This window comes from Castanea sativa, chromosome 10, assembly GCF_040712315.1.
Source record: "Castanea sativa cultivar Marrone di Chiusa Pesio chromosome 10, ASM4071231v1".
NCBI lineage: Eukaryota > Viridiplantae > Streptophyta > Magnoliopsida > Fagales > Fagaceae > Castanea > Castanea sativa.
In genome coordinates this window covers 18,449,860-18,465,390 of record NC_134022.1, presented here as the reverse complement: position 1 = coordinate 18,465,390, position 15,531 = coordinate 18,449,860, and the positions used below count along the sequence as shown (strand labels likewise).

At 36.5% G+C, this 15,531-nt stretch overlaps 1 protein-coding gene across 1 annotated transcript; it reads right to left on the bottom strand.

Annotated features, from left to right (window-relative positions):
- Positions 1-1,242: 1,242 nt before the first annotated feature.
- LOC142612157 (uncharacterized) lies at positions 1,243-3,098 on the bottom strand. The gene is made up of 2 exons (XM_075784276.1): positions 2,824-3,098; positions 1,243-1,570 (listed from the first exon to the last, which is right to left on the bottom strand). Exons 1-2 carry the CDS (start codon positions 3,096-3,098, stop codon positions 1,243-1,245), a joined length of 603 nt encoding a protein of 200 aa, XP_075640391.1.
- Between the last annotated feature and the right edge of the window lie 12,433 nt (positions 3,099-15,531).

Below are 15,531 nucleotides of genomic sequence, written 5' to 3'. Positions count from 1 at the left end.
TCAGTGAAAAGTCTAAAAGATTACCTTGTCATTTTTCTTTTGTTTTTGTTTTTGTTTTTTTTTTTTTTTTTTTTTTTTTTTTTTTTTTTTATGTATGAGGTTCGCTGTTTTTGTCCATTTACATTTATCTCGTCTATAGTCTTTGTGACGAGCTTTCAAACAATTGTCTTCTAGGCTCTAACTTATAAGGGTTTTTGGTCGGTGGTCGTCTACCCTTTTTTAAGCTTTTATAAATGAATGTTTATTTTCATTTGCTTTATTTACTATTGAACGTGTTGTCGTATGGACGAACATTTTCATGTTAGACTAGTTTTTAAGTGCGGTCCGCCCACTCATGGTGTTTAGCTCGTCCTTGTTCAAGAATTCCCTCATGTCTAACATTTTTGCCATTCTTTGAATTTCACAAGTATAACTCGTCTTATAAATGGCGTTGCCTTTGCCAGCTTTTTTCGTCTAGAAATTTGACTTAGCCAGTTCCTTTTTCTCGTCCATAGGCTGGATAGCTTACTTTCGTCTTTAGTTAAGACGCCCCCAGCATTTAACTTGTCCAAAAATTGGATCATCTTGGCTGGTTGTATTTATCCATGAATTTTAAGTATTCTTATACACATGCATTTTCTCGTCCATTTCTTGGACGCTTGTGCTTGAGGTTTTGTCTCGTCCCTTGAACGAGCGTGCATTTTATCGTTTATTGGTTAGATAATTATGCCTTTTGTTTCTTTGCTTTATCATTATTTCAAGGAAAGCTTGTAGACGTTAAATCCATGCGTCCAGGGATTTTTGTCGTCTTAGGCCTTAGCCTTCTTGTGGAAGAAATTATGAGAGTCAGATTTGTGTATCACATGCATTGGAACTCCAAACTGCGTATACATAATATAAAACATTATCCACAAGCATGGCACATGCTTAAAAGCCAGTGTCTTAGGGGAATAAAAATCCAAATAGATAAAGTATGTAACTTCGTCCACCGCAAACTTGTCTTTAGATAGTGCATAAGTTAGAGCCTAATGCACTTTCAAGGAATTAAAATATTTAAGACACGCAGTAGTAGTAATAAACATAGATAAAGACGAGGGAAACACTTCAACTTTGTCCATGGCGCCACTTGTCTAGGCTGACCCTTCACTGATAGTACCTTCTCAGATGCTTGACGTTCCAAGGGAGTTCTAGCTTTCGTCTATCTAGGGCTTCTAAGTAGTATGATCCATGCCTTTTGCAATTAATGACCCTATAAGGTCCTTCTCAATTGGGTCCCAGTTTTCCATGGGCTGGGTTCTTAGCTGCCAAAGAGACCCTTTTAGCGATGAGGTCCCTAATGTTAAAGCGCATGGGTTTCACCATCGTATCATATTGCCTAGCCATAAGATTTTTGTACCTTGCTGTCCTCTGCTCCGCATCCATCCTTACCTCGTCAATGAGATCAAGGTTAAGACGAAGTTGTTCTTCATTCTCCTCGCGTTGATATTGCATTACCTTGTGGTTGGCCATGTGTACTTCTGCAGATATGACTGCTTCACTTCCATAGGCTAGTTTGAAAGGGGTTTCCCTTGTAGGAGTTCTCACAGTCATCCTATAAGTCCATAGAACACCCAGTAGCTCGTCTGGCCATACTCCCTTTGCCCCCTCAAGCCAAATCTTGATGATTTTCAGCAAGGATTAGTTTGCAACTTCTGCTTAGTCGTTCGCTTATGGGTGGAGGGTGAGGAATAATGATTTTTTATTCCAAGTTGCTCACAAAATTCCCTGAAAAGTCATGTTATCAAATTGTCGTCCATTGTCAGATATTAGTACCCTAGGTATCCCAAACCTACATACAAAGTTCTTCCACACGAAGTTCTTGACATTTTGCTGAATGATTTTCGCCAATGGCTCGGCTTCCACCCACTTAGTAACGTAATTGATCCCTACTACCAAAACTTCATCTACCTGGTTCCAAGCGAAAAGGGACCTTAAATGTCCAGTCCCCATTACGTAAAGGGCCATGGGGCCATCATCAAGGTCAAATACTCTGATGGTTGTCTAGGGACGTTGTTGAAGCGCTGGCACTGGTCACACACTTTGGCATAAGCCTTAGCATCTGCTTGAATAGTTGGCCAGTAGTAGCCTGCACAGACGACCTTATGGACTAGTGCTCTTGCTCCCGAGTGATTTCCACATGCTCATTCATGAACTTCCCTCAACACATAATGCAACTCGTCCGGAGCTAAGCATCTTAAGTAAGGTTGAGAGAAGCCTCACTTATACAATATCTCGTCTATGAGGACATACTTGGCAGCTCTAATCCTCAACTTCCTAGCCTCGTCTTTGTCTTTCGGAGGCCTTCCATCTTTGAGATAAACTATTATTGGAGTCATCCAATTTACTTCTCCTTCAATTTGTTGTACCTCTGGAAGATCTATGCTCGGTATATATTGGACTTAATCATGGTCATCCATTGCTCCCCCTGCTGAAGTTGTTTTTGCCAAAACATCCGCTTCCATGTTCTCCTCCCTTGGGAGTTGAACAAAAATGGCTTCTTTGAATCTTTTGACGAGTCACTTTACTTTGTTAAGGTACTTTTTCATCCGGTCTTCTTTGGCTTCACACATTCCATTCACTTGATTGATGATCAACTGAGAATCTCCTTGAATGACTACTGACTCCGCCCCCAAGGACTTAGCCAATTCTAATCATTTGAGAAGAGCTTCGCATTCAGCTTCATTGTTAGTAGTTTGGTATTATAGACAAGCTGTGTATTTCAACTTATCTCCTTCTGGGGACTTGAGTATAACTCCAATCCCCCCTGCATATAATGTGGACGAGCCATCTACATTGATGACCCACCTTTGAGCCCTTTCCTCTTTGTCTAGCTCGTCCTGATTGGGAGTGAACTCCGCAATGAAATTCGCCAATGCTTGTGCTTTTACCACGCTTCTTGGTTGGTACCTGACATCAAACTCACTAAGCTTTACGACCCATTGGATTAGTCGTCCTGCGGCTTCCAACTTGTTCATTGCCTTCTTTAGTGGATGATTTGTCAGGACGTTGATGACATGAGCTTGAAAGTAAGGCCTCAACTTCCTAGAAACCGTGACCAAAGCAAAGACTAGCTTTTCCATCATTGGATATCGTCATTCCGCTCCTCTTAGCACCCGGCTTGTACAGTAAACTAACTTTTGTATCTTCCCTTCTTCTCTAATCAATGCCGAGCTCACTGCATATGGGGACACTGCTAAACCTTTGCCTGGTACGGACGGGCTTAGCAGGGGAGTAATGAGGTAGGTCTTGAGGTCTTAGAAGGCCTTCTGGCACTCATCCGTCCATTTAAATGCCTTCTTTAGAACTTTAAAGAATGGTAAACACTTGTCAGTAACTTTTGAGACAAACCTGTTAAGGGCGACAACTCGTCCAGTGAGAGATTGGACTTCTTTGATATTCCTTGGTGGCTCCATATTCTGTATTGCTTGGATTTTATCGAGATTCACTTCAATGCCCCTGTGTGAGATCATGAACCTAAGAAACTTACCTGATGAAACTCCAAAGGTGCATTTACTTGGATTTAATTTCATGTTATATCACCTAAGCGTATTAAAGGTCTCTTGAAGGTCGTCCATATGCTTTTCCTCGTCCAAACTCTTTACCAACATATCATCTACGTAAACTTCCACATTTCATCCAATTTGTGGACGAAACATATGGTTAACCAACCTTTGATAGGTTGCCCCCGCATTCTTCAAACCGAAGAACATCACCTTGTAGCAAAATAGGCCTTGGCTGGTGATGAAGGATGTTTTCTCTTGATCCGCCTCATCCATCCTTATCTGATTGTAACGCGAGAAGGCATCCATGAAACATAGCAATTTATGTCCCGCTATCGAATCAACCAGCTAATCAATATGCGGCAATGGATAGCTATCCCTGAGGTAGGCTTTATTCAAATCGGAAAATTCCATGCACATCCTCCATTTGCCATTAGCCTTCTTGACCATTACCACATTAGCTAGCCAGTCGGGGTAATAAACTTCCTAGATAAACTTCATCGTGGTCAACTTTTGGACTTCTTCTTTGATCACATTATCTCGCTCAGGGGCAAAAACTCTTTTCTTCTGACATACAGGCTTGGAAGAAGGATATTTGTTCAGACGATGGGTAATGATGCTTGGGTCAATACCTGGCATATCCTCATGACTCCAGGTGAACACATCAATACTCTTCTTTAAAAATTGGACAAGGTCTTGCTTTGTCTTCTTTTCCATGCTTGCTCCAATTCTAGTGAATTTCTCGGTGTTACCCTTGTCTAAGGGAACGTCTTCTCGTACCTCTGTGGGCTCCACAGCAATCCTTCTGTCGTCTATGCTCATTGTCTGCATGTGCTCATCCATGGCCAACATGGCTAGATAGCATTCTCTAGCGGCCAATTGATCTCCTTGCACTTGAACTACTCCGTATTCTGTTGGGAACTTAATAGACAAGTGGTAGGTAGAGGTTACTGCTTTCCAACTATTTAAAGTCGGTCTTCCAATGATAGCATTGTATGACGATGAACAATCAATAACAAGGAAGTTTACTTCTTTGGTTATCTGTTGGGGATATGCTCCTACCACCACAGGTAACGTAATGGTACCCACGGGCTGCACTTTCATCCCTCCAAATCCTACCAAGGGCGAGTTTACTGGATGAAGTTGATCTCATCTAAGCTTCATTTGTTAGAAGGCGGGGTAATACAAGATGTCCGCCGAACTCCCATTGTCTACCAACACCCTTCTAGTTGTATAGTTAGCAATGAGCAGGGTGATAACTGATAGGCCAAAAATGTATTGACCCCTTGTGATAAATTAACCAATTAATTAGCCAAGTGAATTCATTAGGTTCAATTACATGCAATGAGCGTGGCAGCACTAACAAATCACCGAATAACTAAATATGCAGCGGAAATTAAATGACACGGTGATTTGTTTATGAATGGGAAAAACCTACACGGCAAAAACCCCACCGGGTGATTTTAAGGTCACCACTCCCGAGAATTCACTATTATCAAAACTAGCTTATAACCCGCACAATGTGCAGGATACTTTTATTTATTACAAAAGACATGGTAATTGAAAATATAAACAGTTTTTCATTAAGATAATACCAAAAATATAAAATCATATAATTACTTGCAAGACAAAGACGTGAATCCAGAAAATCTTTCATAGAGACTTCCAAATTTAAAATTGAAATTTCGTGGTGGCCAACAAAATTTTAAATAGACCTTTTAGAAATAGATTTAGAAAATTTGTATTCTTTTACTACCCATACACTCAAGCAAAAAGAAAGTGTGTTTTTTTTTATGTTTTTTTTACTCCAATAATTTATTATTCAAAACATGTTCCATAGGTCCAAAAGATTATCAAAATAAAATTATGGCGGTCCAAGAGAGATTATAGTTGTCTCTGTTTTTTGTAGAAGCAAATATAGGTGACTTTGACAAACAATAATTAATAATTAAAATATTATGATACTCAAATCCTGTAGTATTAATCCATGAAATGCATCAAACTACAATAGTAAATTGTAGAGCAACAAACAAAGAAATACAAGATAAAAAAAATTTTGAATTTCGCCTAAATGCAAACCATTAATCCAGGAAATTTAAGAATGTTGTCAGATTGTCTAAGGAAAACTTTCCCTGTAATGTAATAAAGAAACACATTAGAGCACAATTAGTTGTAATCAGGGATCAAAATTAAAAGTAATATTTAGGATATATATATTCTAAATACAATGAAATTCTAGCAATAGAATAATACAATTTAATTGAGTGTTGAAATCAACCAACTTCAGACTTTAATTGTATAAACATTATATCATAACAATTCTAAAATATTTTATAAAAAACTTTCAGAGGTTTATGTCATTTTTATTTTCTAAATGTTGATGGACTTTTTTGTTTCCTGCAATGACTGATGCTTTAATTAACTGGCGCCTCAAGAAATAGCATAATATATGCATATTGGCCATTCCTTTGAAGCAACTAAATCAAACATAGTATAAATGAAACTCTAGTAGAAGACGGTTCCAATTGTTCCCATGACCATTCTCATGTTTTTCCTAGCTAGTGTAGGACCATTTCTAATACACACAGTTTGGAAATTATTTCGTCTTCCATGCCATTTTCTTTTGGTTCTCTTCTCAAAAATTATCATCCGCCTTCTTTGTCATGCTACCATTGCATTATATAAAATCTTTGACATGCTACTATTGCATTATATATATATATATATATATATATATATATATATATATATATATTTTTTTTTTTTTTCTATGATAACATTGTCAAGGATCAAAAGTAATTTTAATAGTTTTTTTTTTTGTTACAAAGAGTACATATGTGAAAATCTGCATAGACTATTTTTGTTTTTGTTTTTTTAATTATCAAGCATTAACAAATGAGGAAGACATTCATTTAAAAATAAAAGAAACAAAGGCAAAATTATGCTATCCTAACCTTTCAATTTAATTTAGTAACTCTTCTTGAACAACAACTAATGATCTTATCTACATCGTGCTACTACAAAAACACATGAAAAAAAAAATGAAAAAAAAAGACATTGAAAATACATAAATCCTAATAAACATCAATGTAAAACACGTTCTACAAAATACAAACTTAGTTCCTATACACATTCCATCCATAAAACATCTAGAAGTAAATTTGGTCACATATGCAAAATGATGTAGAGAATAATTAAGATGGTAGTGACTTGCAACATGGAGAATAGGCAAACCTATGGTACTAAGGTGGTACTACGTTGTCAGTAAAATCACTTGGAATACAAATATAATAGTAATACTATTAAGCACTATTCAATTGGCAAAACTAATCCACATATCTTAAGAAACAGGATTGGTGATTTGCAAGTTTTGGCAAGTAACAAAATTTGTTTTGGTCCTTTGGGAATTTTAATCGAACAATCTGGACTCAAAAGAGAGTCTACCAATTAGGAACAGCTACCACGTCAAATTCAGATCCAAATCTCATTGACTAAATGTTACCTGTTTACTGACACAAAAAAAAAAAAAAAATATATATATATATATATATATATATATATATATATATATATATATATATAAATACATGCATACTAATTTCTTCTTCATCAACTGCTTTCGTTACATATTTTTATAACATAGTCTTTTATCTATAATGAAAACATATAAACTTTTAAAATACCAAGACAAAGGAAAAGGTACAATGGAATTAAAAAGTGAAGTTCCAAACTTTAAGAAAAATAAGACAGACAATACTTTTACAGGTCAATTTACTAAAGAAAAAAAAATTTAATTCAAACCAAATACTTCAAAAACAATTCTAACTATATTGTGCAGGGAAAAAACTAATTCAAACCCAAAGACATCAAATGAAAAAAACATAACCCAAAAAAAAGAGATAAACAAAAGGAAAATCAGGCTAACCTAAACCTTTCAATATGATTCGGTATCTCTTCTTGCAAAATACCAAACCGTCGTATCTGGTAGAGAACTGTGTAAATCTGTGCTTCGACAAAAGGACAGGTAAATAAGGATTTTTTAAAATACAATGAATAAGAAGAAAGAGAGACGGCAAAAGAAACTGTTGATGTATGCAAAGTTTTGCAAATGTTTTAATCTGGATTTATTAAAAAAAATGTAAGATTAATTACACAACAATTTTTTTTTTAAATAAAAAGCTTTTTCTAAAGATTAACAAACTAATCTAAACATTAATGTGTACACCACACAACAATCTTTAGTAAATAATCCCTAAATATTCAACGATATAATTTTAAGCAATATGTTGGCTTTTTAATTTACCCAATTTTTTTTTTTAAAAAAAAGGTGTTAGTCAAATTCAATAAGTGAAAAAAAAAACATTATTTACTTCCAAAAAGAAATTCATTCATTCCTTTAAACAACTATACAATCAAACGAAAAACATGACTTTTTAGCACAAACATTAAAGGGGTTTTAGAATTTTGAGTTTCAGATAATAGATGGTCAGAGCAGCAACATTGAAAAACCCACCATTATATAAACATGTTTTTTTCTACACATATTCAGGGACTAAACCCCATGATGCCACCCAAAAAAAAAAAAAAAACTGGATTATGATAAATCAGGAAGAAAGCATCAAAATAAAGAGTATATAACACATCAAGTAACAAAATGCTGACCTTGGGTATAGGTGCTACAAAAAAGAAGCAAAACAGAGTAGGTGTCAAATTGAAAATTGGTAGGAGGAAGAGATTTTATTTTGTCATTTTTTCTTTTACCAAATGAAGGGGATTCATCTTTTCTTTGAGGTGGGTGCCATTTGATTAAGGGTGTGCCAATTTAGGGCATAAAAACCATGTTGTTGGGGATGTAAAAAGCCGATTGTCCAACAATCACCATAAAAACCTTTTCCCTTATTGGCCTGTGTTTGTGCCACTACCTTTCTCTTTTTATCTAATAACCCTTCTTCTTCTTTAATGACCCAAATAGCAAGCCAAAAAATAGAAACAAAACAAAATATGAAAATAAAATTCATGAAAGCAAAGGAACAAAGCCCCAAAACTGAAAATTCCTAAGAACAATTCAATTAGAATTTGATCTTCTAGGTTGTTTCCCTTATTTCAATGAAATCCCTAAATTGACAACAAACCTAATTGAAGAGAATAGGATAAGAGATTAATTAGAAGCCCAACTATTAAAACAATCTAAATATCGTAGCCTTTGAATTATAAGTCTGAAGTACCCTAAAAAAATGAATCCAAATATTCCAAGCAAAACCAATTCATTTCAAAGGCTATAGAATAAAGAAGTAACTGAATTAAAAATCAGAGAAAAAAAAAATGAAAAAAGATTTTGGTAATCTAACAAACACATCATATGTAAAATTCAAGGTGCAATCAATTAAGATAAAACAATTTGTAAAAAAAAAAAATTAAGATAAAAAATATACATAAACCATATCAGTTGTGAGATCAATGCATGCCACTATTTGAAGGCCAAAGAAGTATTATGTATTAAGTGTGATTCAGTAACATATAATTAATAAGCAATAGAAAACTAATCATCATGTTGTTCATTGCAATATAAACTAAAAAAAGGCATTAAAAATTATTTTAAAATAAGATCAGTGTGAAGAGGTATTTAACAAAAGCAATGGAAGTCCTAAAAACAAATTGAAAAAAGTACAATGTCTCATATACGAAAGGTGAAGAAGAAATACAACTTGTGTTAGTGATAGATTGTTTTAAAGAAAGTGAAGGGCTATTCCATCAATTCCAAATCTCCAACCAATCATGGTGAAATTACATCCTTTGTTGGACATGATTTTGATTCTCTCTTCACCTTTTCTACTTTCTGCTCTATACACAGATAGAAAAATCAGTCCTACAAACAAATAGGAAAAATTACCGAATGTCTCATATAAGAAAGGAGAAGAAGAATTTCAACATGTTTAGCAGCAAATGCTATGGGGTCAACCAAGCACTCTAACCAACCAAAAATTAATTAAACCTCTCTAGGTAGATTGAAAAATTGATAACAAATAAACATGCAAAATATTAAAATCAAAGCATTAGTTATAAGAGGAAAAAGACCAATCAAGCATATTTAAATTTAAAAAAAGAAAAAATTTGGGAAATATTAAGAGGAACAAACTACTTCCTATCTTCCCAAATAGCACTAGAATTTACATATCCAGTAATTGAGTTTTATTAAATAAAAGAAAAGTACATAAAAAAAATTTAAAACTCACATTTAAAAATTAATTATTTCATTCATAACAGAACTAACAAAAAAAAAACCCAAATTGAGCATGCATAGGGAAAACGGCATCAAAAGGGCCTAAAACAAAAATGGAATATAATAATAACAAAAGCAAATATATTGAATTGAACAAAAACTAAACTTAATCAACACAACAATCGAGCAAACAGAACTCAAGAAATTGAAAAAATAAATCGAAAATTAAGGAAAAAGGTAGCAGATTGGCATCAGTGGAGGCAGAAAGGCATTTTAATATTCAATACCTCCTTATTTTCTATGTTTCAGGGTATAATTTTTTAAATCAGAGCAACTACAAACGAAAAACTTTAAATATATACTGCAAAAACCTTAACAACAATGGTAGAGTAGAGACATGGGAAACGAAAATATAAAAAGGGGAAAATATTTCAACAAAAAATTTAAAAAAAAAACATAAATGAAATGACAAACCTTTATTTTTTTTTTTTGGCAACACATAAATCCATGTTCTTCAGCACCAAAACGATTTCAGTTTGAGAAAAATCATCAATAAATCTACACTCTACAGTAATTTTCAAAACCCTAGAAACGATAATTGAATAGAAAACCAAAAGAGGGGAAAAAACATGCCTACCTTCTGAATCGCTTGTTGTTGCAGAGGACGAACAAAGTTTTTCAGCTTTTACTATTGTAGAAGATGAACATAGTTTTTTTTTTCTTTCTTTTTCACTTACTTTTGGATTTTCTTTTTTCGTATGCTTGTTGGTCTGGAACACAGTATGCTGATCTGCGTGTCTATGGAGTTGCAGCGAAGTAGAGGAAGTCAAAGTGAGTCTGAAATTTCAATTAGGAAATATGGCTTTTGTGTTTAAGGGTTTTTTTTTTTTTTTTTTTTCCTATGGATAAGCGGCTTGGATGAAAAACAGCTCTGAAAAACTGAGTTTCATAAACCTCGATAGATAGCCATCCGTCGAGCCACGGGTTTCAGCAACTTTTAAACCTCGATAGATACTAGCTATCGAGCTTTAAAATCTAGCACTTTCTCACTTAATTCTTGGACAGACTTGCTTGTCTTTAACACCTGAACTTTAAACCTTGTTTCTTGAAGTATTAAACACATCCTAGATCTACCAAATTACAAGTAAAGTGCATTTTGTCAAAGGATTAGCCAATACATAAAATGTTGTCATATGTTCCTAACATCCAATCAAATATGTCCTAACAATCTCCCCATTTGGCAATCTGTGACAAAACCACAAAAAACAAATGAACATATGAGGGAAGTCATAAATCACTCAACTCATATTCACTTGTTAAGTGCAATAAAATCTATCCTAACACAAACTCTTGAAAATTTTTGCAAGAAGAGAGTTCATGGCAAGGAAGACTTTGACAACCTGTATTTCTAAAACACTTAAACAAAACTCATCAAGAGATCTTTGTGTGAAACTGAAATAAAAGATTGCATACAATAAATAAGAAAAATGTGTATAAAGAGAGAAAAGAAACAACACATATAAAGATAGGTGAAAGAACAGTGATAACAACCTCAAATGTACATAAATCAATGAGTACAAGGTTTGCTATCACAATATGATCACAAGATCTAAGGTACATGAACAATGTATCTAAAATAGAAAGAAAAGAAAAAGGTACATAAAAATCCTCACTACATCCCTAAAAAATATGAACCCTCAAAATATGAACACTCAAGAACACTCCCCCTTATCTCCTAAACTATCCCTCCCCTTATGAGTATGACTACTCTCATCTCAAAACTACTCCCCCTTTTTGTCACGGGTGACAAAAGGGTAAGTACATCAAGTAGACATCTTATCATCACTAGGTGAGCCGGCATCATCATCATCATCAACATCATCACTGTCGGAGTCATCGTCACTCTCATCCTCAGACGCTGGTGGAGATGGAGAGGAAGCAACCATGAAACCACCTATGACAGCATGTCCTTGTGCGATACGACCTACACGGGTGTTCACCTGACACAACTCATCACTAAATGTGTCAAGACGAGCATCCATGCACACAAGCTATGCCATAATAGCCTCAAGAGTCACTCCACCTACTGAAGACGAAGGAGCGGAAGTGGATGGAGCGGAAGAAGCTAGAGGAGCAGCCGTCTTGGTCTGAGTCCGCCTCGAGTGAAGCTGTGTAAAACTCCACTTGACGGTAGCGGCATCAATGGCACACATAAAAGTGAAGTGGGGAGACTCAGGATAGGATACAGAGAAATGGCAAAGGAGCCATGTGATAGTTGAAGGGAAAATGAGCTTATCACGGGTCGTTGTATCCTTATAGACATCTATAAGAGAGAGTATAAAGTGAGAGGGGAAATCTATGGTAAGATCCTCAATGAGGGAAAGCAAAAAGCGAGCATGAGGCTCTGTGATAGTGTTATAGTGAGACAATGGGTGTAGAACAAAAGTCATAACCATGTTAAGGAACCTCGAACCTTTAGTAAAAGCCAAGCAACGGGTGAACTGACGATCACCCTAAGAAGAAGGTGTCTCACAAAAATGAGACGAGAGTTCATCTTTAGACACTGTCCTCAAACGCTCATAACCAAGATAGTCAGGATGCGCTATCCTAGGAATGTGTAGTACCTCAGATACAATACCCGGAGTAACTACCATGCATATACCTCAAATGCAAGTGACAAACTGGGGTATAGAATAATAAAATCCATGCATATTGGAGTAGAACTCTTGTATGATCACGGAAGGACATGTGACCGGAATGCCACATAGTGACTCCCAACCCCTATTGTGAATGACAGTAGGTAGGTCAATGTCAGAAAAATTGGACAGAATGACCTGGCATTCTGAATGCCTCATCATGAAAAGTTCTCAAAGAAGTCCCATTTGGCCTTCTCATCACGGAATCATACGTGAAACGAAGTGGGGTCAGAAGGAGAAGAAGATGAAGACGCCCTGAAACGAAGAGGGTTCCGAGACGGAACAAATTTACGTTTAGGTGCCATGATGCAACTAATGTAAGAGGAAGAGAAAGAGAGAGAGAGAGACAATCAGAAAAGTACCAAGCAACACATATATCAAAAATTAAACCCTAATCTGAGTGTGCTTGCTTTGATACCACTTGATAGGCCAAAAATGTATTGACCCCTTGTGATGAATTAACCAATTAATTAGCCAAGTGAATTAATTAGGTTCAATTACATGCAATGTGAGTGATAGCATAAACAAATCACCAAATAACTAAATACGCAGTGGAAATTAAATAACACAGTGATTTGTTTTCGAATGGAGAAAACTTACACGGCAAAAATCCCACCGAGTGATTTTAAGGTCACCACTCTCGAGAATCTACTATTATCAAAACAAGTGGTTATAAGTAAAGAAATTCTAGTACCTTATACCAAAGTTGAACCCTTATCCCAATACCTAATTGGACTTGTTCTGTAGTGACAATCTCTCCTTGTATTGCATGGCTCCTAGTACGTGACTAACCAAAAGATGTGCGGGTCCCAGTACATGACTTTATCACCAACTTGATGAAGTTACTTGGTCACAAAATCCTACAGTGTACAAACACAGCAGCTTCTTTAAGAGCTAGGGCAAACTAGGTTTCCGGACACACTTGAGGAATTATGCTCTTATGCAATTGTGCTATTCACTGTACAACCTGATACGGCCCTTAAAATAATCCTTATATATGTTTAGGGTTGTGAAAAAAGAAAGCTCAAACACATACTCACGGATTTGATGAAAAATAGCTTTGAAAAACTAAGTTTCATAAACCTTGATAGATAGCCATCTGTCGAGCTAGCTGTTGAGCCACTGGCTTCAGCAGCTTTTAAACCTCGATAGATACTAGCTTTCGAGCTTTAAAATCTAGTACTTTCCCACTTGATTCTTAGACAGACTTGCATGGCTTTAACACTTGAACTTGAAACATTGTTTCTTGAAGTATTAAACACATCCTAGATCTACCCAATTACAAGTAAAGTGCATTTTGTCAAAGAATTAACCAATACATAAAATGTTACCATATGTTCCTAACATCCAATCACATATGTCCTAACAATGACAATCGCATCATCATGTGGGTGGTGGACTCTTTCGGAATCCTCGTCCGTAAATGTAATGGCTTGCTCGTCCGTTCCTCTTATCCTTAGAGATCGCCCAGACAATTGGACATTTTGGACCACCTTTAGGTAAGTCTTCCTTGACTTGGAGGATTGACCTGTCAAGGTTTCTCTTATAATAACTCTTATTTCTCCAAGTGGGGGTCGTGACAACTCTTCTACCTTCGCCTTCAACTTTTCGTCCTTGTTATCTCGTCCAAGAAAATTTCTCAATTTTCCTTGTTTGATGAGATTCTCTATTTGCTGTTTCAAATCAAAACACTCGTCCGTATCATACCCATGGTCTCTATGGAAGGGGCACTACTTGTTCTTATTGCGCTTGTTAGGGTATCTTTTCATTTTCTTCAACCACTTCAAGGATGGGTCATCCTTGATTTGCATAAGCACTTGTTCAAGTGGCATATTCAAGGCCGTCTACTGCTGACTCCTTGCTGAAGAACTTGCCTTTTTGTTATCTCTATATTTCTTCCCCCCCGCCCGGGCCTTCTTTGGACTAGGACCCTGCTCAGGATGGCGCGAGAAATCTGCTTCCATGCACTTTGCTCTCTTCCTCTTCTTGGCTATGATTGCATCTTCTACGTTCATCAAGTTCTGGGCCGAATGGCAAGTTCAACCATGGTCTAAGGCTCTTGTTCATAATGCTTATGAATGAATAAATCGGAATTAACTCCATTATGGAAGGTTGCCAATAGCAACTTGTCATCCATCTAGTCCACCGTCAGGGCTTCCTTATTGAACCGGGTAATGAAGGACCACAAGCTTTCATTGTCCCCTTGTTCTATGGTTAACAGAGTAGACGAGGAACGTTTGTGCCTTTATCCTCCGATAAAATTGTTGATGAACAACTTGCTCAATTCTTCGAACCAGCCCACAGTGTTCGGAGGTATTTGCTGAACCATACTCGCGCTAGCCACTTAAGGGTGGTAGGGAAATCTCTACACATAATCTCGTCTGGAACCCCTTGAAGGTGCATGGTAGTCTTGAAGGTCGCAATATGATCGCACGGGTCACGTGCTCCATCATACGAGTCCAAGGAAGGAATTTTGAACTTAGGAGGTAAAGGGTGACTATTGATAAAAGCCGTGAAAGGGGAGTCCGTTCGATGAACTAGATCATCTACGGGATTCGCCCATCTCATGTTTTCCCTTATCTTGTTCATGGCCTTCCTCATTTGGTCCATCTCCCTCTCCAAGTGCGGCACCCTTCTTGAAGCGGTACCCCTTAATTGGTTCTTGGGCTAAGCATTTTCTCCTCTACCTTCTTGACTCTGGGCTTGCCCTTCCGCTTATCTTTCATGGTGTTGCCACCTTAGACTAATCTCCCTAGTTAAGTCTTGGTTCTAACGGGTTAATTCCGCCATGGCGGCTACCATGGACTGTATATGTTGGATGAAAGGCGGTTGCATAACAGGTGCTAACTGACGATCATGGTGAGGATTACTAGAAGCATCCATACTCTCCTGGTCGCCTGGGCTAGTGGCCCCTAATCTTGTCCGAACCATACAGCCTTTTGTCGAGGAAAGTTAAATCGCAAAACACAATCAATCCCTTCCCACAGATGGCGCCAACTAATGATGCAAGGAAAATCAATAGGCTGGATGCTTCAAGATTCAAAGGGCTAGTAATTGTTTGGAAGGCTTGAAAAGAAGAACACACGATCAAAGGTGA

Coding starts and splice junctions, on each gene's coding strand:
- LOC142612157 (XM_075784276.1), bottom strand. CDS start 3,098: ATGGAAAAGCTAGTCTTTGCTTTGGTCACGGTTTCTAGGAAGTTGAGG. Junction 1,571..2,823: donor AAAGAGGAAAGGGCTCAAAG/GTGGGTCATCAA, acceptor ATGGACTTATAG/GATGACTGTGAGAACTCCTA.